Here is a 26,307-nt window from a genome sequence, read left to right as displayed (position 1 = left end):
GCAATTGCCGAGATCGAGAACATGCGATGGTCGAGCGGAGGCACTCGTTCACCATGGGTTCGCTGGGGCCTTGCCTCATCCACACTGCACACAGCCCATGCAATCGTACGTTGAACAAGACGAGTGGGGATGCCGCCATGAAGACAGACATATTCCTCTCCAAGCAGTAGAGACAATATATATGCGGATGGCGTCAAATAAGAAAAGTACGTGATCGGCCTTTTCATTAATGGCCGCTGCCCGTCTTGTCTCGACATCTCAGTCTTGGATCCATCTTTTTATATTTTTGCGGGAAACCCTGAACTCAAATTCTGTGTGCGAACATGCACTTTCAAAGTTACAGTAGTAGTGCCCAGTACACTCCGGTTTACGCTCGATAATGGTATTACAGTGGAAGTAGTTACTACAGGAGTACGTAATCTGCATGCCAAACCGCATGCGATTATTCGTCTAACGGGAAATTTAAAACTGTGATGCGTGCCATACATGAATCACAACGATAAACAGAATACGTTCAGGCGGGATCAATGGGGCTTGAGTCACTTGTGACAGGCTAGGCGAGGAGCGTGATGATGTCGATGACGACGGTGCAGAGGTGCTCCAGCGCCTCCTCCCGCCGGGCCAGCTCCACGGGGTAGGGCACCCGCTTCCTCCGGAACATCGTCCGGCACACCGCGGGGTACTCGGCGGCGGCGCCCACGTGCACGAACGCGTAGTCGTACGCCTCCTCGCCCACCGACTCCCGGGCCTCCAGCAGCGCCTCCCGCGCCTCGCCGTACTTGCCGGCGCAGGTCCTCGTCAGGAGCGCCGGCACCTGCTGCGCGCGCCCGTCGCTGCCCGGCTCTGGGGCGCCCGAGGCGGCCCAGGTGGTGTTGGCGAGCGCGGACGCGGTGGCGGAGGCGTTGGCGGCCGCCGCGGAGACGGCGATGGCGCAGAGGCCGCGGAGGTCGGCGGTGGAGCTGGCGGGGTCCGCCACGAGCGCGGCCACGCAGAGGTCGTAGTAGGTGGTGGCGTTGCAGGTGGACTGCACCAGCGCGCGCACCGCCGGCCCCAGCGGCGCGCCCCCCTGCTTCTGCTTGTTGTTCGAGTTCGGCTTGCCGGGCTGAGATGGTATCGTTGGCACCGTTGCTGTTGCTGCCGGCGCTGCGCCTGCAGTACAGACGACGGAGAGGAGCAGCAGGGGCAGGAGGAGGAGCACTGGCAGCAGAGCAGGTGAGGGCGCCATTGTTCCCATGCTGTCTCTCAGTGGTGTGTGAAGGGCTTCAGAGCTCGCACATGAATGGATGGGTGTAACTCCCCCCAGATTTGGCATGTATATATATACAGATGCTCCGGGTCCGGGATGAGACATGCATGCTTGCCTCGATCGATCTTTTGCTGTTGGAACGATCGAATTTGATGAGCATCGGTTCACGGACGAACGGGCGCCACTTGCTTTTGGATGTCGCCTAGCTCGCTTCACGTGAATCGGTGATCTTGCACATCTCATCGTCCATCCAAGGACAATAAGAGAGAAGCGATTGGAGGAGGCAGCTCTTTGTGTGTGTGTGTGTGTGTGTGTGGAAAACAAGGAGGCAACTCAACATACGCATAAAGCCTGGCCCAGCCCAGCCCAGCCCAAAGGCCGGTTCGACGGTCGTTTTGCCGGTCGGCTGCAATGGTGGATCCCGCGAATGATATGTATCGTGAAATAGGAACCTTTCAAAGATCTTCCATTTTCTCTAGTGATGGTGACAAGTGACGCATTGTGTACTCCCTCCCTTTCTAAATAATTCATTTTAGAGATTTTAATATGGACTACATACGAATGTATATAGACGTACTTTCGTGTGTAGCTTCATTCATTTTGCTCCGTATGTAGTTTATTTTGAAATCTCTCAAAGGTCTTATATTTAGGAACGGAGGGAGTATGTTATTTGTTGTAATTAGAGAATTTTGGTGATTTTTTTTCCACCTGCAGGAGAAATAAGTGGGTTTGTTTGTGCTTTTTCATAGATTTGATTTTTCAAAAGGATTCATCTTTCGAACCATTTGCCCAATTCACAAACCGTTTTATCGACGCGTAGTCCTGTCAAGATCTTTAAAATTAGATCTTATATTGATATGTTTCGGTGATTTTTTCTGGGCAAAATATGTGCTACAAAATTGTATTAAATCTTCCTTCAAAACTATACTAACCCATACTTCAAAAATTTGTGAAAACATCTTTTAAAGTCACAAACATATTTTGAATTTTTTATGCTTTTAAAATTCATGGATATACTTTCAAATTTGTGAACTTATTTTAAAGTCACAAATATTTTTTAATTCACAAACATTTTTTAGAATTCACGAACTTTTTTTAATCCGTGGACATTTTTTGTATTGGCGAACATTTTCTGAATTCATGTTTATTATTATTCATGTTTTGTTTTTCAAAATTCAGAATATTTTTTGGATTTGTTAATATTGTTTCAATTCAAAAACATTTTTTGTGCTGTCCACATTTTTTGAATTTAAATAAAACTGTAAAAAAACAAAGTAGAAAATCGGAAGAAAAAAGTATGGAAGGAAACGCTTGTGGGTGCCGTTGCTCGCTGGCCAGGCCCATATAGCGAGCGACGCGAAGCTTGAGCATGAGGCTTTGTAACATAATAGGATCTGATTGGACGAGTGCTCGCACAATATATGCCACGTGGTTTTTGTATTGACCTTAGTCTGATTGGACGGAGCCCGGGCCGAGACGGCGGAAGGCTGCGACAAGTTGCTGCATAGCCGGCGAGGGGTCGGATAGGACGCCGTCGAAGCCCTGAAGGTGGTGATGAAGAGGCATGGACCGACTGGATCAGGGGGAGGGAGGAGATTGTGCGCTGTTGGATCAAACCGAGTGGTGAGGGAGGAGGGAGGGGTAGAATGGTTGAATATTAGGGATGTAAATGGCGCCCACAAGTCCTGTTTAGTTAGCTTTAGCTAGCTTAGTAGTTCATCCCCCTTCTCCCCCAAAAAACTTTATTGAACTATTAGACCATAAGTTGGCTTAAATGAGACCCGGTTTACATCCTTACTAAAGATAGAAGATGATGATCTAGTCATTTGTTTTCCATCCAGCTGCTCCAAGCATTAGTTTCTGAATCGATTGAAACTGTTTTTTGTCGCCTCATTTAGTTTTTTTTTTGTTGATAATTCAGCAGTCTCACGACCTGTGGTTGCGTTGGAGGCATGACCATGTTGTTAAATCTCGTTGGTTTGCTCGATCTTTTATGGTATCCTCCAACTAAGTTGTAGGTCACATTCAAAGCCGTATTACGGCACGTAGATAAACGTCATGGGTTTTGCCATGGTTATTTACTATATAGACCATTGGCTTTAAGGTGGTGCTATTTTGTTGCCAAGATAACTGATGAGTAATTGTCTCAATCAAGGTTGCTGCATTTCATCATTTAGTCATATCTTACACTCTTAAGAAGTTGCTCCCCACTATAACCAATTCTCTCAACATGCACACTATCCACACCAGCTTCATGCCACATCAGCGTTCATATAAATCTAATTCCTAACATGCATCATGCCATGTCACCCTGCTGTTACCAGCGCACAAAACGGATCGAGGACCGCTGCCATCCCACACCCTTCCATCGCATGTGTGCACGAATTTAAGGGCAGCCAACACTCTAGACTTGATGATGTTCGTAGAATTATAAATGTGTATTTGTTATTTGTAAGTCGCGTGGAAAAGCGAGTGACATTAGTCGGTTTTCTGGGAGAAGAAGTGAGGTTCACACGGAGCTCTGAGGGTGAGACAAATATAATTGGCTGGCCACGGCGTCCCGGGATAGGACCTCGCCCAAGACAGGGATGTCGTGGCCAGCGGTGAGCGTCCGGAAGAGGAGGACGAGGAGGGTGCTCACCAAGAAGGAGAGAGGGGTTGGGAGCAAGAGCGGGAGCTGGGCCATTGGATGATTGCAATCCAACGGCTAGGAAAATCGATTGGCGTCAGATTTTAAAGCAATTCACAAATATTCACCCGCTGTGAAATGATTAGAAATATCCGTAGAAATATCAATCAAATTTACAAAAACACCATAGGTACAAGCAAGCGGGTAGAATCATGCGGTGGGTGGCATTGGCAACAAGAGTTGTTGGGTGTTCCTTGGGTCAGTGATCGGACGGCTCCAGTGCATGTCGGTGGCGTTGGCCTTCTCCGCCTGCCTCCGCTCATACTGCAGCGACGACCTCTGACTCTTCGGCAACGCGCAGAACCTAGCGGCGAGCTCCCCCGGCTTGATCCTGTCGTGCACGGCCCACCACCGCGCGTGCGCCTCGTCGTTGGCGAACTGGCGCAGCGACGGCACGTTCCAGTTGCAGTCGTAGTCGCGGAAGCACAGCCACGGCTTGATGCCCAGGTAGTGCAGCAGGTACGGCTCCGGCGACGGCGGCGCCGAGGCAGCAGCAGCAGCATGGCCCTGTTGGTGGTAGTACTTTAGGACGTTGACGGTGCGCGGCAGGCGGTGCCACCACGTGAAGACCTCGTTGAGGAACCCCTGATCGCCGCCGTTGTACGACCGGACGTCGCGGACGCGCGCCATGAGCATGTCGAACGTGCAGTTGCAGGGCTCCAGCACCATGACGCCGGAGTTGAAGAGCGTCCGGCTGTTCCCGGTGGCGCTCACCTCCGGGGCGTCGAAGAGGAAGTCGATGTTTCGCAGCACGAGCTGGTCGGCGTCCACGAACACGACCCTGCGGTAGTCGGTGAGCTGCTGCCACAGGCGGAGCTTGCTGTAGTTCCACTCGTTGTACGTGCCGGGCACGGCGCGCGGGTTGCGGATGCGGCCGTCCATGGTGCGCACCTGCCACCCGGCCGCAGCCAGGCCGGCGCGCTGCTCGGCGCCGACGCTGCCGTAGTCCACCAGCGCCACCAGGTCCCTGGTGGAGCCCGACTGACGGATGCTCTGCGCCACCGCGATGGCGCCGCACACGTAGGCGTCCGACGAGTGCAGCACCGTCGCGTACGCCTCCCGCCGCCGCCTGAGCACCGTAAGCGGCTTCATAGGAATCGTCGGAAGACGTAGAGCGAGGTCGCATGAGCCGACGGGGAGGCGGGTGCGGGGGCGGAGGTAGGCGGCGTGAGCCCTGTAGAGCCGGGCGTGGCCGTGTTGGTGGAAGAGGTGCTTGCATGGGAAGAGGTTGGGGAGTGGGAGGCAATCAGAGACGACGAGGACATGCGACGACTGGACGGAGACGGCGAGCTTGGCGGCGGAGAGCTGGAGATGGAGCCTGGCCACGTCCCTGGACCAGCGGCCGCTATCGTTACGGCTGCGGCAGGGGAGGTTGACGGCGACGAGGTCGAAGCGCTGGCCTCCTTGATCCTCGGGGTCTGGGAGTGAGGGGCAGCTGCCGCTGTTGGTGCCGTTACCGTCCTCGTCGATCCACTCCGGGTAGAGGGCGGCCCAGGTGACGGCGCTGTCCACGGGCTGCAACCGCACCGCTCGGACTGTCGTGTGGAGTGGCTGCAGCTTCCTCCACCGCTTCACCTCCGCCGGGCTGAAGTTGAGCAGCGCCACCGACCCCGCCTGCGCCGCCACCAGGGAGGCGGTGACGCTGTCCCACTGGACGCGCCGGTGCGCGGCGTAGGGGGGCCGTGGAACACTAATCACAGTAGCTGGACGATGACGGAGTAATACCCGGCCGTCGAGGGTTCTGGTCTTGAGGAGGGCAAACATGAGCACGACGGACACCACCGCGGTCAGCACCAGCACCTTCTTCTTCCTGCCGGCCTTGGAGGCGGTCGCCGCCGGCCGGCTCTTCCGCGCCTCAGCGCCATGATCTTCTCTGCAAAACAACAACGTACGTACATGCACCATGATCGTGAGTCCAAAATCCAGACGTACTTAACCAAGAAAGCGTGCCATCTTTTCTCCTCGATCGATCAACTCACAGTATGCGTAGCAGTGGCAGGATGGCAGCGCGGCTGCGGGACTCCGGAGACAGGAGAGCATGAGGAGCCATCTTTTCCTTCCGATCACTCGGCCCGTGCATGCCCTGCTTAGTTCTCCACGCACGATCGCGGGCCGGCGGAGTAGCTAGCTAGCTGCTGGTCGACGATCTCATCCGATCTGCATAGGTATAGCGTACGTGCATGCAGCCTGGCCCTGGCTGGCTGGGAATGGTTAAGCTAGCCTTTGCTGCGCTCTATCTCTCAAGCCACACTATATATGTATCCATCGATGCCTCCACGTACAACCGTGGTTTTCAGTTTGTCTCATGTCTTTGACTAAGTTGGAGGTGATTAATCATGTGATTACAAGAGTGATAGGTAGGCCGTGGTCTAACTCACGACATTTGGAGATTAATCCTGACCTCGATGTCTCGATAGGCCTGGCCGGATAATTAACTACTAAATGGCAGCCATTTGGCTACATTCAGGCGAGCTAGAGCTCCGACTAACATCGATCTTTCCAAGTTCTTCTCCGGCTTAAAAAAACTGTGCTTTGTAGTTCGCTTCTTTTTTCTTTTCTGAAAAGTGCTAGCTTGTCTTGATGCATAGTATAGTAAGAACATGATTTGATTTGCTTGGTCAAGGCCAGCTGGTTGTGGCAGTTGGCACTAGTGCAGAAGAGGAGGGAGAAGAGAGACTATGTCAATGGATACTGCGTACTTGTATATCTATCTAGTAGTAGTACAAGCTATGCAACTAACATTGAGGAGGTCTTGCTCCATCCATGTAGACCAGTGGATGTGGTACGTACTTTTCTTCCAGGTTTGGTGCAGATGGGAATTGTAGGTTTGGTAACAAATCTCGTATTGTTCACCTCACCTCGCCTGTCTAGCTAGCTCTAGCACCATGGCATCGATCATAATTGTATGATTGTGACTCCTAATTGATTATCGCATGGCAACAGATAGTTCGGTTTATTTGACGTGGATCGGTGACTGCGCGCGTGTTACATCTTTAGTTCACATCCAACTTCAATACCCCAACTACTCTCTCTCTAAATTAATATAAGACGTTTTAGGTAATACTCTCTCCATAAACATACTTTAGTGGCCTAAAACATCTTACATTTGTTTGTAGAGGGAGTAACTAATTAACTAACGAGAGCTTCTGGAGCTCATCTAGCTGAGATGTAGCTATATCTTTAGAAATTTTAGATCAATATTAGTGATCTAAACGTTTTATATTAGTTCACAGAGGTGGTAACTAATTAACAAATGACAGCGTGTGGAGCTCATATAGCTGAGATGTAGCTATATCTCATTCACTCGACGCTATGTCCCTCTTGTTCAGCTTGTTGTGCTTATGGGCTCTTTCCTTCGGCTTCTAGGCTTGTTGCTCCTGGGCTCCGGAATTTTTATGGGATTTCTATTTTCATGCCCCCTCATTATTTAGTTCTCCTCAGTTTTATCCATGTTTTTTGTCATTGCTTACTTTCCCCTCCATCGCGCGGCCCACGCTTACAAAAGCCCAAACGAGGGTTTGTCATCGGGTCAAAGTCTTTGACCGTTACTTGGTGTAATTACTGGCGCGTGGGACACCCCTGTGCGGGCCCATCTATCAGCGGTTGCGCGGTCATAGGTGGGCGCAGTTATTGACGCGTGGGACACCCCCTGCGGGTCCATATGTAAGTGATTGCGCGGTCGTAGGTGGGCGCAGTTACTGATGTGTGGGACACCACCTCTGAGCCCATCTGTCAACGTAGGTGGCCAGAGGGCCCGTGTGTCAATGCCTCGCTAAATGGCCGATAAAGGTGGCTTATAATGCCGAGAAGGCTACTCGAACTCCAGACCGTCCGCTCAAAGAAGAGTGCAAGCGCCAACTGAGCTAGTATGTGTACGTGTGTTGTAAAACACTCCCCGCCCTTTTATGTACTCACACACGCGAAGCATGTACCCAAGATTCACTGACTATATCTAGTATACCGCAATGAATTTTTTCTTGTATTTGAATTTGCTTGTTTATCATTTTCCCCCCACAAACTAGTGCATAAAAAAGGAGTATATGCAAAAGGATTTTCATTTTCGAGACTTTGATCATTTTTTTATAATTTTTGTCAATATGGGCATCCAAGTGCCAGGAATGATTTTTTTTGTGAAGTGCATGAAATAAGTTTGAAAATTGGGCCTTTTCATTTTTCATCAAAAGTATGTCACGTTGGATGCCCACTGACCAGATTTCATGAATTTCAGAGTGTTATTTCTACATTTCATCCATTTACTGGATTTCTAGTGAATTATTAGAACTTACTCAAATTTGAACTACAAGCGCAATGTGGGTTGGCTTTGAAAGTTGACAAAAATCATTTTAGGCTTTAATGTTGGTGGTGTATGAACTTGGGACGACCAAAGTTGAAATTGCAAACCATTTTGTATGAATGGTCAACCTTCCTAGTTTGACCCCATTTTGAAAAAAAATTCAAAGAAATGAAAAAGACTCAAAAGTTGAAATGCTTTTGCATTGAGCCATTTTATGTGCACTAGTTTGTGGGAAAAATAATAAACTTCCAATACGACGAAATTAAAAAAACTTCACAAATGGCCTACCTAGTATGAACATGCATGGAATTCAAGGCATATGACTATGACCATGCCCATATCCTTGACATAGTCCTTGATAACATGGTCAAATTTGGCACAACTATGGGTGTTACCATTGTGAACAATGCTGCAATAGGAATTATGAATTTTTCATAGTAAAAAAACATTTTTCCATTTTCCAAGTGCCAAAAATGACTTTTGTGTGAAGGAAGTGCCTGAAATAAGTTTGAAAATTGGGTATTTTTTCATCAAAAGTATGCCAGATTGGATGCCCACTGACCAGGTTTCATGAAGTTACGAGTGTTATTGCTATATTTCGTCCATTTACTGGATTTCTAGTGAATTAACATAACTTGCTCAAATTTGAATTACAAGTGTGATGTAATTTGGTCCTGAAAATTAACAAAAATCATTTTATGCTTTAATACTAGTGTTGTATGCACTTGGCACAACTAAAGTTGAAATTCAAAACCATTTGGTATGAATGGTCAACCTTCCTAGTTTGACCCCATTTTGAGAAAAATCAAAGAAAATGAAAAAAAGACTCAACAATTGGAATGATTTTGCATTGAGCCATATTATGTGCAATAGTTTGTGGGAAAAATAATAAACTTGCAATACCAAAAATTTGAGAAAAAATACCTTCACAAAATTGCCTATCTAGTATTAACATGCATGGAATTCAAGGCATATGGTCATGGCCATGGCCATATCCATGGCATAGTCCATGATAACATGGTCAAGTTTGGCACAACTATGGGTGTTACCATTGTGTACAATTTTGCCATAGGAATTATCATTTTCATAACAAAAAATATATTATAAAAGAGAACACTATGCCATTGGCACCCCCGATGTTCGTCATGAAGATCAGGGTACGTATGCATTGGTTGGCCACGTATCTGCCATTGCCAACAATTACATTCAAATGATCGATATGGTTGACTAGAGGGCAGGATGATTAGGCAACTACCAATTTTTAGCTCTTTAATCAAATTAGGCTTGACAATAAAATAGGTTGTCTAAATATGCAACTAGGTGGACAACCTGACAAGCACACAGGCAAGCATAAGATACAAACAGAGTATAACTTGCAAAAAGTAAAGGATAGAAATAATCACTGGTGGAGTCGATGGAGATGTGTTGGAAATATGCCCTAGAGGCAATAATAAAGTGCTTATTATTATATTTCCTTAATCATGACAAAAGTTAATTATTCATGCTAGAATTGTATTGACCGGAAACTTAAATACATGTGTGGATACATAAAAAAATACCGTGTCCCTAGTAAGCCTCTACTAGACTAGCTCGTTGATCAAAGATGGTTAAGGATTCCTAACCATAGACATGAGTTTTCATTTGATAACGGGATCACATCATTGGTAGAATGATGTGATGGACTAGACCCAACCGTAAGCTTAGCATCAGACCGTTTAAGTTATTTGCTATAGCTTTCTTCATGTCAAGTATCTGTTCCTTCGACCATGAGATCATGCAACTCCCGGATATCAGAGGAATACTTTGTGTGCTACCAAACGTCACTTCATAACTGGGTGATCATAAAGGTGCTCTACAGGTATCTCTGAGGGTGTCTGTTGGGTTGGCATGGATCGAGACTGGGTTTTTTTCACTCCGTTTGACGGAGAGGTATCTGTAGGCCCTCTCGATAATACAACATCACAAGAAGCTTGCAAGCAATGTGACTAAGGAGTTAGTCATAGGATCTTGTATTACAGAACGAGTAAAGAGACTTGCCGGTAACGAGATTGAACTAGGTATGAGATACCGATGATCGAATCTCGGGCAAGTAACATACCGACGGACAAAGGGAACTGCATACGGGATTAACCGAATCCTTGACATCGTGGTTCAACCGATAAAAGATCTTCGTGGAATATGTAGGAACCAATATGGGCATCCAGGTCCCGCTATTGGATATTGACCGGAGAGGTGTCTCAGTCATGACTACATGATTCCCGAACCCGCAGGGTCGCATGCTTAATGTTCGCTCACGCTAGAGTAGTATTGGGATATTTGATGATTGGTAATCAAATGTTGTTCGGAGTCCCGGATGAGATCCCGGACGTCACGAGGAGTCTCGGAATGGTCGGGAGGTAAAGATTTATATATGAAAAGTTGTTTTCAGGGTTCCGGGGAAATTTTCAGTTTTTTTGATATTGTACCAGGAAGCTTCCAGAAGGTTCCAGAAACTTCTAGAGGAGTCCGGAAGTCCACCAAGGGTTACACCACGTCCCAAGGGTCAGCTTGGGCCGAGGGAGGAGCCATGGCCTTATTGGGCCAGGCGCACCAAGTCCCTCAAGGCCCATGCAGTTGGGAAAGGTGGAAAGTCCACTTTTGTATGGAAGGGAAGGAGGAGGACTAGGATTCCACCTCCTCCCCCCTTGGCTGCGCCCTAGGGTTTGGAGGGGATATTCCCCATGCCCCTCCACCTATATATAGAGGGGAGGGGTGCCCCAAGAGGACACACAAAGCCCTTGGCGCCCCTCTCTCTCCCGTTACTCTATAGTTCCACCGCTTCGTCCCGGCGACGCTTAGCGAAGCGTTGTCGGTGCTCCACCACCACCGTCACCACCACGCCGTCATGCTGGTTGTGATACCATCTACTTCTCCTCTCCCTCTTGTTAGATCAAGAAGGAGGAGACGTCATTGAGCCGCACGTGTGCTAAACTCGGAGGTGTCGTCCGTTCGGCACTAGATCGGTTAGATCGTGATCGGATCGCGAAGAGTACGACTACATCAACCGCGTTATATACGCTTCCGCTTAGCGATCTAAATGGGTATGTAGATGCTCTCCCCCTCTCGTAGCTATGCATCTCCATGGATAGATCTTGCGTGTGCGTAGATTTTTTTATTGCAATGTTCCCCAACAGTGGCATCATGAGCCAGGTCTATGCGTAGATGATATGCACGAGTAGAACACAAATGAGTTGTGGGCGGTGATGTTCATATTTCTTACCACCAATGTCTTATTTTGATTTGGCGGTATTGTGGATGAAGCGGCTGAGACAAACCTTACATGTCCATGCACATGAGACTGGTTCCACCGACTAACATGCAACTTGTTTTGCATAAAGGTGGCTGGCGGGTGTGAGTTTATCCCACTTTAGTCGAATCTTATTTGACTACGGCGGTCCTTGCAGAAGGTTAAATAGGAACTTGATAATCACCGTTGTGGTTTTGCGTAGGTAAGAACGGTTCTTGCTAGTTGCCCGTAGCAACCACGTAAAACTTGCAACAACAAAGTAGAGGACATCTAACTTGTTTTTGCGGGGTATGGTGTGATGTGATATGGTCAAGACGTGATATGATATATGTTGATGTATGAGATGATCATGTTTTGTAATAAGTTCACGACTTGCATGTCGATGAGTATGACAACCGGCAGGAGCCTTAGGGTTGTCTTTAATTATTGTATGACCTGCATGTCAATCACTAAGCGCCATGTAATTGCTTTACTTTATCACTATGTGCTAGCAATAGTTGTAGAAGCAATAGTTGGCGAGAGGACCCCGACGTAACGATGGAGATCAAGGTGTCGCGCCGGTGACGATGGAGATCATGTCGTTGATTTGGAGATGGAGATCAAAAGCACAAGATGATGATGGCCATATCATGTCACGTGATGTTTATCCTTTATGCATCTTATTTTGCATAGAACGATAGTAGCATTATAAGATGACCCCTTCACTTAATTTCAAGATAAAAGAGTTCTCCCTGAGTATGCACCGTTGCTAAAGTTCGTCGTTTCGAAGCACCTCGTGATGATCAGGTGTGATAGACTCTATGTTCACATACAACAGGTGTAAGCCAGTTTTGCACATGCAGAATACTTGGGTTAAACTTGACGAGCCTAGCATGTGCAGACATGGTCTCGGATCACTGAAGACCGAAAGGTCGAACGTGAGTCATATAGTAGATACGATCAACATGGAGATGTTCACCATTGAAGACTACCCCGTCTCACGTGATGGTTGGACATGGGTTAGTTGATTTGGATCATGTATCACTTGGACAACCAGTTTTAAAAAAAGGGGCAAGGGAAAGAAAGGGAACTTCAAGAAAAGAATGGCAAGCAAGTTGCCGCTCCCGTGAAGAAGCCCAAAGCTGGACCCAAGCCTAAAACTGAGTGCTTCTAGTGCAAAGGAAATGGTCACTAGAAGCGGAACTGCCCCAAGTACTTGGCAGATAAGAAGGATGGCAAAGTGAACAAAGGTATATTTGATATACATGTTATTTATGTGTTCCTTACTAATGCTCGTAGTAGCGGCTGGGTATTTGATACTGGTTCGGTTGCTCATATTCGTAACTCGAAACAGGAGCTGGGAAATAAACGAAGATTGGCTAAGGACGAGGTGACGATGCGCGTCTGGAATGGTTCTAAGGTTGATGTGATCGCCGTCAGCACGCTACCTCTACATCTACCTTCGGGATTAGTTTTAGACCTCAATAATCGTTATTTGGTGCCAGCTTTGAGCATGAACATTATATCTGGATCTTGTTTATTGCGAGACAGTTATTCATTTAAGCCGGAGAATAATGGTTATTCTATTTATATGAGTAACATCTTATGGTCATGCACCCTTAGTGAATGGTCTATTCTTGTTGAATCACGATCGTAGTGATACACATATTCATAATAATGATGCCAAAAGATGCAAAGTTGATAATGATAGTGCAACATACCCGTGGCACTGCCGTTTAGGTCATATTGGTGTAAAGCGCATGAAGAAGCGCATGAAGAAACTCCATGCGGATGGACCTTTGGAATCACTTGATTATGAATTATTTGATACTTGCGAACCATGCCTCATGGATAAGATGACTAAAACTCCGTTCTCCGGAACAATGGAGCAAGCTAATGACTTATTGGAAATAATACATACCGATGTATGCGGTCCGATGAGTGTTGAAGCACGCGGCGGGTATCGTTATTTTCTGACCTTCACATATGATTTAAGTAGGTATGGATATATCTACTTAATGAAACACAAGTCTGAAACATTTGAAAAGTTCAAAGAATTTCAGAATGAAGTGGAGAATCATCGTAATAATAAAATAAAATTTCTACAATATGATCGCGGAGGTGAATATTTGAGTTACGAGTTTGGCCTTCATTTAAAACAATGTGGAATTGTTTCACAACTCACGCCACCTGGAACACCACAGTGCAATGGTGTGTTCGAACGTCATAACCGTACTTTATTAGATAAGGTGTGTTCTATGATGTCTCTTACCGATTTGCCTTTATCATTTTGGGGTTATGCATTAGAGACAAATGCATTCACGTTAAATAGGGCACCGTCTAAATCCATTGAGACGACACCGTATGACCTATGGTTTGGCAAGAAACCTAAGCTGTCATTTTTTAAAGTTTGGGGATGCGACGCTTATGTCAAAAGGCTTCAGCCTGATAAGCTCGAACCCAAAGCGGAGAAGTGCGTCTTCATAGGATACCCTAAAGAAACTATTGGGTATACCTTCTACCACAGATCCAAAGGCAAAATCTTTGTTGCTAAGAATGGGTCCTTTCTAGAGAAGGAGTTTCTCTCGAAAGAAGTGAGTGGGAGGAAAGTATAATTTGATGAGGTAGTTGTACATTCTCTCGAATAGGAAAGTAGCACATCAGAGAAAACCATTCCCGTGATGTCTACACCAACCAGAGAGGAAGCAAATGATAATGATCATGAAACTTCAGATCAAGTTACTACTGAACCTCGTAGGTCGACCAGAACACGTCCCGCACCAGAGTGGTACGGTAATCCTGTCCTAGAAGTCATGTTGTTAGACAACGGCGAACCTACAAACTATGAAGAAGCTATGATGAGCTCAGATTCCAACAAATGGCTTGAGGCCATGAAATCTGAGATAGGATCCGTGTATGAGAACAAAGTGTGGACTTTGGTGGACTTGCTAGATGATCGGCAAGCCATTGAGAATAAATGGATCTTCAAGAGGAAGATAGACACTGACGGTAATATCACTGTCTACAAAGCTCGACTTATCACAAAAGGTTTTCGACAAGTTCAAGGAGTTGACTACGATGAGACTTTCTCATCCGTAGCGATGGTTAAGTTTGTCAGAATCATGTTAGCAATTGCCACATTTTATGATTATGAAATCTGGCAAATGGACGTCAAAACTGCATTCCTTAACGGGTTTCTTAAAGAAGAGTTGTATATGATGCAACCAGAAGGTTTTGTCGATCCTAAGGATGCTAACCAAGTGTGCAAGCTCCAGCGATCCATCTATGGACTGGTGCAAGCATCTCGGAGTTGGAATATACGCTTTGATGAGGTGACCAAAGCATTTGGTTTTATATAGACTTACAGAGAAGCCTGTATTTACAAGAAAGTGAGTGGGAGCTCTGTAGCATTTCTAATATTATATGTGGATGACATGTTGCTGATTGGAAATAATATAAAATTTCTGGATAGCATAAAAGGATATTTGAATAAGAATTTTTCAATGAAAGACCTCGGTGAAGCTACTTACATATTTGGCATCAAGATCTATATGGATAAATCGAGATGCTTAATAGGACTTTCACAAAGCACATACCTTGACAAAGTTCTGAAGAAGTTCAAATGGACCAGTCAAAGAAAGGGTTCTTGCCTGTGTTGCAAGGTGTGAAATTGAGTAAGACTTAAAGTCCGACCACGACAGAAGATAGAGTGAGAATGAAATTCATTCCTATGCCTCAGCCATAGGTTCTATTATGTATGCCATGCTGTGTACCAGACCTGATGTGTGCCTTGCCATAAATTTGGCAGGGAGGTACCAAAGTAATCCAGGATGGCCTAGAGGGTTTCAGTGATATGACGTGGTACAGTGCCGTCCAGTCTTTGTGTGTGGTAGCAGTATTGCGGGTACAGTAAGTTTTCTTAAAGAAGCAGAATTCAACGAAGTCATGATGGTTCCTTCGTCCGACCAACTTACAGTGGGAAAGGTTGGGCCTGCGATACGACCGGGGTAGACCAGGATATTTTTTCAAAAAAAATAGTATCACTGTTGATTTATATTTATTTTTTTATTTCTGATGAATGCTAGCGTTTCAACTCTTACGACGAAGAGTGCCAAACACGACACGTGCTAGATGTCCCACACGTCAGCGAAAGGAGTGGGACATGAACAACGTGGTAGAGCCCAGCGCAAAAAAAAAAATAGCGTGGTAGAGCGTCTCCACTTCTTCCACTTCTGGGTCGGAGACCACACGTAGTAGTACTAGTGGTATGAACGATACAAAGTGCGACCTGGAGAGAAAGAAACGTCTAGTTGGAAGGTCTCGGGGCATACACGTAAACAAATATAAAAGCTAATATGTGCCTCCAACTAATATAGTAGTAGTAGAGTACTTAGGCACGTACTCCATAACATCACCGTGCATTGCACGTACAACATTTAGTGATACTTAGGGCATCTCCAGCGCTGGCCCTCAAATTTACACCGGCATCTGTCCGAGGACACTGATGGATGCCATCCAATGCTTCCCGCATACCTTTCGACAACTATATGAACTAACCGGACGAAATTCGTGCAAACAAAGCAAATTTCAAATTAACCGGATGAAATTCATTACATTTCGAAAACTTTTCCTATAAACTGGACGAAATTCACTACATATTTCGCACAAACCATACTAAAACCTATTGTAAACCTAATCTAAACGATCACCGGCGCCCGACCACCATGTCCGGCCATGAACCTAAGAAAGCCGGTTATTGCCTTTGCCTCCTCCTCATACGCCTCGATAACCTCCTCCTCCGGAGCACAAGGTTCTGAAGATTTCCGCCTCCATGTCGCCGTCAAGCGGCTAATCGGCCGCCGATGTTTATCCTACCAAGCTTGGCGTCGACAGAGTGGAGGAGTGGTGGCCTTCCTGGGAACAGAGCGGTGGCGACCTACCGTGTACTACTCTTCCTCACTGCCGGCTGCGCCCGCACACGCGCGCCGGCTTCGTGGTCGTGGCGGCGGAGGGCGGCCGGGGGGGGGGGGGGAGCCGGCGATCTCCTTCGTCTGCTCCTGCGACAGTACGTCCAAGAGAGCTTTGTAGCGCGCCCGAAGCGGGGCCGCCGATGTCCTTCGTCTGCTCTTGTGACAGTACGTCCAAGAGAGCTTTGGAGCGCCAGGAGGCCATGGTTGGAGTGGTGCCGACAGAAGGAAGGGACCGGAGGAGAATGAGTGTGGGTCTTTGGCTATGGCCGGGAGCTGGGGCTCAAGTTAATATAGCGGGCGAATGGCAATGAGCCGCGGCAGACGGATGGACGGCTGGCGCCGGAGTAGGTTCATCGGCAGCCGCGTGTCATTAATGTGGGCGGCGGATGGAAGGATAGCCGTGGTGTCATTAATGCGGAACAGTCGCTTGCACCGCGATGCCGCGTGGCTGCCGCTCTCTCGGCCGTCGCGCTGCTGCAATGACAGCGCCAGTGAGAGGTCGCGTCGGGCGTGAATGCGGACGCTGCTTCAGTGACTTCACCGCAGGTGCGTTGTATCACTGACATGTGGGCCCAACGGGAATCTGGCCCGCATGTCAGTGACACACCAACTGCACCTGCAGTTAAGCCCGGTGAATGCGGCATTGAAGTTCTGGAGAGACGGTGATCGTTTCAGGCGGGAAGCGCACGCTAGCGATGGAAGGGGTTTCGGTAGGCCAGGGCGGTCAGACGCTGGCGTGGTGGTAAAATGTGAACTCATGGATGACGAGCCTTTGAAGCGTATGCGGCACGTATTGACAACCAGGCGCCCATGCAACCGCTCTTGTCACCAGCTAGCCTTCGACGACCACCAGAGCTGTCACCAAGCGTCGTTCATGCCACCACGCCGCACACTAACCGGTAAGGAAGCGATGGCATCCCGGCGCGCCGAGTTCCTCACCGCCCACGACCGCACATAGAATGGTAGGGAAGCGGTGGCATCCCGCCGTGCCGAGTTCATCGCCGCTCGCGACCTCACACCTATGTGGGCGGAATTTGAAGCTGCCAAGGCCGAATGGGCGGTAGAGCAAGAGGCGGCCAAAGCCGCACAGAGGGAGTGGAAAAGTCAGAAAGCACTCAAGAAAAGAGAGGCCCGCCGCCGCAAGAAAGAAGAGGACGCACGCGCTGCTGCGGAGAGGTCGGCGGAGATCCAAGCACGGTGGGGTGTCGCCGACAAAGCCGGGAAGGAGAACGACGGCGTCTAGCCAGCATGTGAGAAGTAGTAGTATACTATTAGTTTGTGTGTGTATCTGTGTCGCCCGTACGCTTGTTTAATTAATTACGAGCATGTACCAGTACTACTAGTTACTATTGTAGTTTTTAGAGCAAATTACCAGTACATTAGCCTAGACTAAATGGAAAAATTCCTATCCAATGCATCAAATGGCATCTCTTTCTCTATAGGAATTGAGATGCATGTCATCTCACTTCCTATGATTTTCATATTCCTATAAAATTCCTATCCTATGAACCAAAGGAGGCCTCTGCTGGAGTAACTACTGTAGCTAGCAGTATTGCTGGTACAGTAGTTTTCTTCAAGAAGCGGAATTCAACAAAGTCATGATGGTTCCTTCGTCCGAGAAACTTCACAGTGGGTAAGGTTGGGCCTGTGATTTGACAGCTCATTAGTAATTACTGCGGCGCGACGACCGGGGTGACTCTCCCTTGGAGTTCTGCTGGCATGGCAAGTGGACCAGGATGGTCGACGTCCCACATGTCGGCGAGCGGAAGTATTCTTTCCGATATCGAGGAGCAAGGAAACCGCGTGGTATAGTATCACTGGTGATTTATATTTATTTTTTATTTCTGATGAATGCTAGCGTTTCAACTCTTACGACGAAGGAGTGCCAAACACACGGCACATTCTGGATGTGCCACACGTCAGCGAAAGGAGTGGGACATGAACAACGTGGTAGAGCGTCTCCACTTCTGGGCTGGAGACCACACGTAGTAGTACTACTGTACTAGTGGTATGAACGATACAAAGTGCAACCCGGAGAGAAAGACACGTCTAGTTGGAAGGTCTCGGGGCATACACGTAAACAAATATAAAACCTAATATGTGCCTCCAATTAATATAGTAGTAGTAGAGTACTTAGTCACGTACTCCATAACATCACCGGGCATTGCACGTACAACATTTAGTGGTAGTAAGAGACAAATGCCTATTTGCCACGCATGTTCATACTATTTGTGCCTTTCTACTTCACTTACTGCGCTACATTACACAGGTTCGCACGTCCACTCCTGGGTACATGTCCGTCTCGTAGTTCCAGTCCCACGTGTTCTTCATATAGATGGAACGATCCTTGCATGACACGTGCACCTTGATGCTAGATATCTCACGTGTTGGCAAAAGGGTGAACGAAGCTCACGTAAAAAAATAGAGTGGAAGAACATAGATTCCCGACGACCGAGAAGGAGCAAGGAACCTCGTGGTGGAGCATCTGCACTCATAATATTTTATATTATTCAGCGATATAAAATCAACCAATCATCTCCACAGTGGACTGGAAGAGTACGAAACACGTCAGCCCAGTGTAGTTACATCATACTAGTACATGGCTAACCCACGCTATCACCATATTTCTTGGCTTCCGTGCGACACCTATCTCTAGTAATCCAGCAGCCCGTATCGCTTCTCCCTCCTCGTCTCTCTCAAAGTGCGGCGGGCTGGCGTTTTTGCCGTCTATTGAGGTCGGTTAACTCATCACATGTTAGCGACATGCCAAGAGCATTCTAAAAGAAATTCCTTTCACGTTCCGTTTTCAAAAATAAAAAAAATCCTTTCATGTACGAATTTGACTGTATGCTTTGAGCAACTTGCATGTCCTATACTGCTCCTGTTTAGATACTCTAACTTAGCTAGAGGTTAGACTAACTCATGACTAACCCTGAACTAACTGTAGCCAAAGAGGTGTTTGGGTGACAGGGTTAGATTGACAATAAATGCACTTGATGGAGAGAGAAAAGTGATTTTTCAGTGGTCCCAATGAGAACTATCTCCAGTTAGCACCTCTTTGGTGGGATAGTATTTTTTGGTGGGTTCGGTGCAACTTGCTCCAATTTAAACCCTCATGCTTGGATACTTTAGGGATATTTGAGCCCCAACTAGCTCAAACTAACTCTAACCCATGGATCCAAACAGGGCCTATGGCCAGCCTCGACACGGAGTAGTCGCGTGCACCGGGAAGCGGCACTCTCTCGGCCGTCCCACCGCTTCAAAGCGACGCCAGTGAGAGGTCGCCTCCGCTCTGGCCGGGCATTAATGCGGCACTGACGCTCCAGGGCGACGTTGACCGTTTCACGCGGGAAGCGCACGCTGGCAAGGGAGTATAGGTTTTGAACCGTTTCAGGTGTAGTACTGCTAGTTTGCAAAACTACTCAATTATTGCACTCAGTTTCCTAAGAAATTGTGGTAAAAAACGTTACTCCACAGCCCGCTTCCCTTCTCCTTCCTCTTCCACCGCCCGCGCACATCCGCGGGAAGCGACCGGTCAACCCTTATATTGGAGTGCTAGCACAAAAAGATGCATGCATGACCTCTAAAATTTCCAGATTAAAGCGCCGCTCCGGCGGGAGTATGGCGTATGTTGTTACCTTCGGCCGGGCCATGGCTACCGGGCGACGGCGACCAGAGAAGAGGCGGCGGGAGGGGAATGAATGCAGCTACTATTTGGGTTCGCTGTCCGGCTTAAATAAATGCGCAGCAACACGTGTACCCGCGGGTGCACAAATTGTAACATATGTGTCTGCTTAAGTGGGCGTCACGTAACTGGTGTGTGTGTGTGAGATTCTGAGAGACAGAGTGCGTGTGTGCGACTCTACTCTTCGGACATGTACTCAACCTTTTGCATCAGGATATAAGTATAATGGTATTTACTTTAGCTAGTGATTTACGTGGCCAAGTTAACGTGGTTGTGTAAAAAAATGTCACTTCCTGCTCGTGATTTGCGTTATAATTACAAGCAAGATGCTCGTGCATTGCACGGAACATCAATATGCATTTTTTTACAAAACACCTGTTGTGATTTACCCATGCAGGAGTAATCCCATGTGTAAAAACTAATGATATTTCGAGAATTTTATCGGAAAACTGGTATCTCGAGAATGCCATCGAAAAAATGAAAGATGAGAGATAAGGTGAGAAGGAGTGGAGCGTGGTGGTGACTGGTGGTCGAAATGGGCGGAGGCATGGGGATGGACGGCGCCGACAGGCGGCAGCGGCCACCATGCTAGATTGTTCCAGAGACTCTCTTTTTTAATTGCTCAGCAATGAGGTTATGGGAGATAAGGATGTGGAGAGAGGTGCGGGTATCTTTTGTAAAATTATCATAGTTTGCTTTCTATCCATCAGATATAGATCAGACGGTCTATATTAGAAGATGGCAGGCACACCATCATTGATAACCCACAAGTATAGGGGATCGCAACAGTTTTCGAGGGTAGAGTATTCAACCCAAATTTATTGATTTGACACAAGGGGAGCCAAAGAATATTCTCAAGTATTAGCAGTTGAGTTGTCAATTCAACCACACCTGGATAACTTAGTATCTGCAGCAAAGTATTTAGTAGCAAAGTAGTATGGAAGTAACGGTAACGGTAGCAAAAGTAATATTTTTGGGTTTTGTAGTGATTGTAACAGTAGCAACGGAAAAGTAAATAAGCGGAGAACAATATGTGAAAAGCTCGTAGGCATTGGATCGGTGATGGAGAATTATGCCGGATGCGGTTCATCATGTAATAGTCATAACATAGGGTAACACATAATTAGCTCCAATTCATCAATGTAATGTAGGCATGTATTCCGAATATAGTCATACGTGCTTATGGAAAAGAACTTGCATGACATGTTTTGTCCTACCCTCCCGTGGAAGCGGGGTCCTAATGGAAACTAAGGGATATTAAGGCCTCCTTTTAATAGAGTACCGGACCAAAGCATTAACACATAGTGAATACATGAACTCCTCAAACTAAGGTCATCACCGGGAGTGGTCTCGATTATTGTCACTTCGGGGTTGCCGGATCATAACACATAGTAGGTGACTATAGACTTGCAAAATAGGATCAAGAACTCACATATATTCATGAAAACATAATAGGTTCAGATCTGAAATCATGGCACTCGGGCCCTAGTGACAAGCATTAATCATAGCAAAGTCATAGCAACATCAATCTCAGAACATAGTGGATACTAGGGATCAAACCCTAACAAAACTAACTCGATTACATGATAGATCTCATCCAACCCATCACCGTCCAACAAGCCTACGTTGGAATTACTCACGCACGGCGGTGAGCTTCATGAAATTGGTGATGGAGGATGGTTGATGATGACGACAGCGACGGATTCCCCTCTCCGGAGCCCCGAACGGACTCCAGATCAGCCCTCCCGAGAGGTTTTAGGGCTTGGCGGCGGCTCCGTATCGTAAAACATGATGAATCCTTCTCTCTAATTTTTTTCTCCCCGAACACGAATATATGGAGTTGGAGTTGAGGTCGGTGGAGCGTCAGGGGGCCCACGAGGCAGGGGGCGCGATCAGGGGGGCATGCGCGCCCCCACCCTCGTGGACAGGTGGAGGCCCCCCTGACGTGGATTCTTCTTCCAGTATTTTTATTATTTCCCAAAAATAAGTTCCGTGGAGTTTCAGGTCATTCCGAGAACTTTTGTTTCTGCACATAAATAACACCATGGCAATTCTGCTGAAAACAACGTCAGTCCGGGTTAGTTCCATTCAAATCATGCAAGTTAGAGTCCAAAACAAGGGAAAAAGTGTTTGGAAAAGTAGATACGACGGAGACGTATCAACTCCCCCAAGCTTAAACCTTTGCTTGTCCTCAAGCAATTCAGTTGATAAACTGAAATTGATAAAGAAAAACTTTTACAAACTCTGTTTGCTCGTGTTGTTGTAAATATGTAAAGCTAGCATTTAAGTTTTCAGCAAAGATTATGACTAACCACATTCACAATAACACTTAGGTCTCATGTTTACTCATATCAATGGCATAATCAACTAGCGAGCAATAATAATAAATCTCGGATGACAACACTTCTCAAAACAATCATAATATGATATAACAGGATGGTATCTCGCTAGCCCTTTCTGAGACCGCAAAACATAAATGCAGAACACCTTTAAAGATCAAGGACTGACTAAACATTGTATTTCATGGTAAAAGAGATCCAATCATAGTCATACCCAATATAAATTAATAGTAATGGATGCAAATGACAGCAGTGCTCTCCAGCTGGTGCCTTTTAATAAGAGGGTGATGACTCAACATGAAATAGATAGGCCCTTCGCAGAGGGAAGCAGGGATTTGTAGAGGTGCCAGAGCTCGGTTTTAAAGCAGAGATAAATAATATTTTGAGCGGCATACTTTCATTGTGAACATAACAACCAAGAGATGGCGATATCTTCCATGCTACACACATTATAGGCGGTTCCCAAACAGAATGGTAAAGTTTATACTCCCCCTCCACCAACAAGCATCAATCCATGGCTTGCTCGAAACAATGAGTGCCTCCAACTAGCAACAACCCCGGGGGAGTTTTGTTTGCAATTATTTTGATTTAGTTTGCATAAAGCATGGGACTAGGCATCCCGGTGACCCGCCATTTTCTCGTGAGTGAGGAGCGGAGTCCACTCCTCTTGAGAATAACCCGCCTAGCGTGGAAAATACAGACAACCCTAGTTGATTCATGAGCTATTCGAGCATACAAAATAGAATTTCATTTGAAGGTTTAGAGTTTGGCACATACAAATTTACTTGGAACGACAGGTAGATACCGAATATAGGAAGATATTGGTGGACTCATATGGAATAACTTTGGAGTTTAAGGAATTGGATGCACAAGCAGTATTCCCGCTTAGTACAAGTGAAGGCTAGCAAAAGACTGGGAAGCGACCAACTAGAGAGCGACAACAGTCATGAACATGCATTAAAATTAATAAACATTGAGTGCAAGCATGAGTAGGATATAATCCACCATGAACATAAATATCGTGAAGGCTATGTTGATTTGTTTCAACTACATATATGAACATGTGCCAAGTCGAGTCACTTAAATCATTCAAAGGAGGATACCACCCCACTATACCACATCACAACCATTTTAATAGCATGTTGGCACGCAAGGTAAACCATTATAACTCATAGCTAATCAAGCATGGCATAAGCAACTATGATCTCTAATTGTCATTGCAAACATGTTTATTCATAATAGGCTGAATCAGGAACGATGAACTAATCATATTTACAAAAACAAGAGAGGTCGAGTTCATACCAGCTTCTCTCATCTCAATCAGTCCATCATATATCGTCATAATTGCCTTTCACTTGCACGACCGAACGATGTGAAAATAATAAGAGTGCACGTGCATTGGACTAAGCTGGAATCTGCGAGCATTCAATAAACAGGAAAAGACCAGGCAATATGGGCTCTTGGTTAATTCAACAATAATGCATATAAGAGTCACTTCAACATTTTAATCATGGTCTTCTCCTGTCGACCCCAAAGAAAAGAAAAGAAATAAAACTATTTACACGGGAAAGCTCCCAACAAGCAAAAGAAGAACGGTAAATCTTTTTGGGTTTTCTTTTAAATTATTACTACTACAGCAAGAAAAGTAAACTAACTAAAAGCTATACTAATTTTTTTTGTTTTTCTTAAGGTTTATCAAACACACAAGAAGAAAGCATAAAAAGGAAAATAAACTAGCATGGATATTACAATGAAAGAGTATGAGCACCGACATCTAGCAATGAGTGTGTGTGAACATAAATGTAATGTCGGTGGGAAATACATACTCCCCCAAGCTTAGGCTTTTGGCCTAAGTTGGTTTATTGCCATGGATGGCCTGGCGGATATCCATAGTTGTAGCCGGGGTCGTACTGCGATGCGGCAGTTATTGCCTCCTGGGCTGCAGCGTGGCGGCGAGCTGCCTCCGCCCTCCTCTCGTGCTCATCTGCCTCCTCTCTGGTAATAAAATGTCTTCCTTTTGCCTGATAATCAAAGAAGGCAGGAGCAGGGAGAGTAATACGGACAACACGACGTCTGTCAAAGATTAAGCGATACCGGAGAGGTGATTCATTCCTCTTGACAAACTGGTGGTGAACCATAGCATTAAAGTCTAAATAAGTAGGAGGCAATTCTATATCATCATTACGTATGGTTACACCAAGAAAATCAGCTAAGCGGGTTGCATAAATTCCGCCAAAGAAATCTCCATTAAATCTATTATGATGCAACCTACATGCAACAATGGCTCCCAAGTTATAAGATTTGTCTCCTAACACAACACTCCTAAGAATACTGAGGCCAGGGACACACATGTGACATGCTTCATCTTTACCATTTATGCACCTACCTATGAAGAGAGCAAAATAATGTATAGCAGGAAAATGAATGCTCCCTATGGTAGCTTGTGCTATATCTCTAGATTCCCCCACAGTTATACTAGCAAGAAAATCTCTAAATTCAGATTTGCGAGGTTCACTAGCACTACCCCATTGTGGAAGTTTGCAAGCAGTGGTAAAATCCTCTAAGTCCATAGTATAAGATTTTTCATAAAGATCAAACAGGACAGTTGGAGAATTGCGTGAAGATGAAAATTCAAACCTCCTCACAAAGGAACTAGTGAGATAGTGGTACTGGCGGCACTTTTCCTCCTCGAAGCTCACAAGATCAGCATTACGCAAATATGCGTTAAATTCTTCCTTGATTCCCGCTCGATCCATAAAGTTTTCTGAAGGCCATTCACAAGGCCGCACTGGAGCGTCCCTTGGTGGCTCATCGTTAGCATCACGCATTGCAAGCCTGGGTCCTTGCTTCCTTGAAGAACCACCTTGGTACATTTTCCTAAGCATATTTCTTCCTCTGAAAAATTTCTGAAATTTTTAGTAACTTCAAATAAAAGTGAACCAAGCTCAACAAAATTGATAGCAACTACTCCTACAAGTGCATAGAGACTATATCATGCATTAGAACTACTTGGAACCATATAAATTTTACATGCAAGCTCAAGAACATGGTCACCTAGGCAGCAAAAATTTGCAATGAATAAAGCACTAGAACAAAAACTAATTGGACCAATGGAGGAGTCACATACCAAGGAACAATCTCCCCAAGCAGTTTTGTGAGAGGTGCTTTGAGCAAGGAGATCGAAAATCGCAGCAAAATGAGCTAGAACTCGTGCTTGAGCTGGATGGTGATTTTTTGGGAGGAAGAAGAAGTGTGTGGGTGCAGGAATAAGTGGAGGGGAGCCACCATGGGCCCATGAGGCAGGGGGCGCGCCTTGTAGGGGTGGGCGCGCCCTGGACCCTCGTGGCCAGGTGCTTGCTCCCCATGTTGTGTTCTCAGTGCCAGATATTCTCAAATATTCCAGAAAAAATCATATTCCATTTTTAGGGCATTTGGAGAACTTTTATTTTCGGGGTATTTTTATATTGCACAGATAATTCAGAAAACAGACAGAAAAAATACTATTTTTACTTTATTTCAACTAAATAACAGAAAGTAGAGAGAGGGTACAGAAGGTTGTGCCTTCTAGTTTCATCCATCTCATGCTCATCAAAAGGAATCCACTAACAAGGTTGATCAGGTCTTGTTAACAAACTCATTCCGACTAACATGGAACCGGAGAAATTTCGAATGGCACTATGTTACCTCAACGGGGATATGCACATCCCCAATAATAAGAATATCATATTTCTTCTTGACAGTAGGAGGAGGAAATTCAAAACCTCCAAAAATAATCGATGGAAATTTTCCAATAGAATTGATACTGTGGACTTGAGGTTG

General features: G+C 46.2%; 2 protein-coding genes across 2 annotated transcripts; both read right to left on the bottom strand.

Annotated features, from left to right (window-relative positions):
* Window positions 1-275: 275 nt before the first annotated feature.
* LOC109752113 (pectinesterase inhibitor 28) lies at window positions 276-1,554 on the bottom strand. The gene has a single exon (XM_020310981.4). The coding sequence runs from the start codon at window positions 1,487-1,489 to the stop codon at window positions 554-556; it is 936 nt and encodes a 311-aa protein (XP_020166570.2). The 5' UTR covers window positions 1,490-1,554; the 3' UTR covers window positions 276-553.
* A 2,531-nt stretch (window positions 1,555-4,085) lies between these two features.
* Window positions 4,086-5,985, bottom strand: LOC109752108 (UDP-glucuronate:xylan alpha-glucuronosyltransferase 1-like). The gene is made up of 2 exons (XM_020310973.1): window positions 5,915-5,985; window positions 4,086-5,808 (listed from the first exon to the last, which is right to left on the bottom strand). Exons 1-2 carry the CDS (start codon window positions 5,983-5,985, stop codon window positions 4,086-4,088), a joined length of 1,794 nt encoding a protein of 597 aa, XP_020166562.1.
* Between the last annotated feature and the right edge of the window lie 20,322 nt (window positions 5,986-26,307).

The sequence above is a fragment of the Aegilops tauschii genome, chromosome 3 (genome assembly GCF_002575655.3).
Source record: "Aegilops tauschii subsp. strangulata cultivar AL8/78 chromosome 3, Aet v6.0, whole genome shotgun sequence".
Classification (NCBI taxonomy): Eukaryota; Viridiplantae; Streptophyta; class Magnoliopsida; order Poales; family Poaceae; genus Aegilops; species Aegilops tauschii.
Note: the sequence above shows the minus strand (reverse complement) of the source record. Positions and strands in the feature narration are given on the sequence as shown.

What these genes read in the sequence shown, in the direction of transcription:
- LOC109752113 (XM_020310981.4), bottom strand. Translation starts at nt 1,489, where the DNA reads ATGAGATGTGCAAGATCACCGATTCACGTGAAGCGAGCTAGGCGACAT.
- LOC109752108 (XM_020310973.1), bottom strand. Translation starts at nt 5,985, where the DNA reads ATGGCTCCTCATGCTCTCCTGTCTCCGGAGTCCCGCAGCCGCGCTGCC. An exon ending in CTGCCACTGCTACGCATACT is followed by an intron (nt 5,809 to 5,914) that starts GTGAGTTGATCG and finishes GTTGTTTTGCAG; the next exon opens with AGAAGATCATGGCGCTGAGG.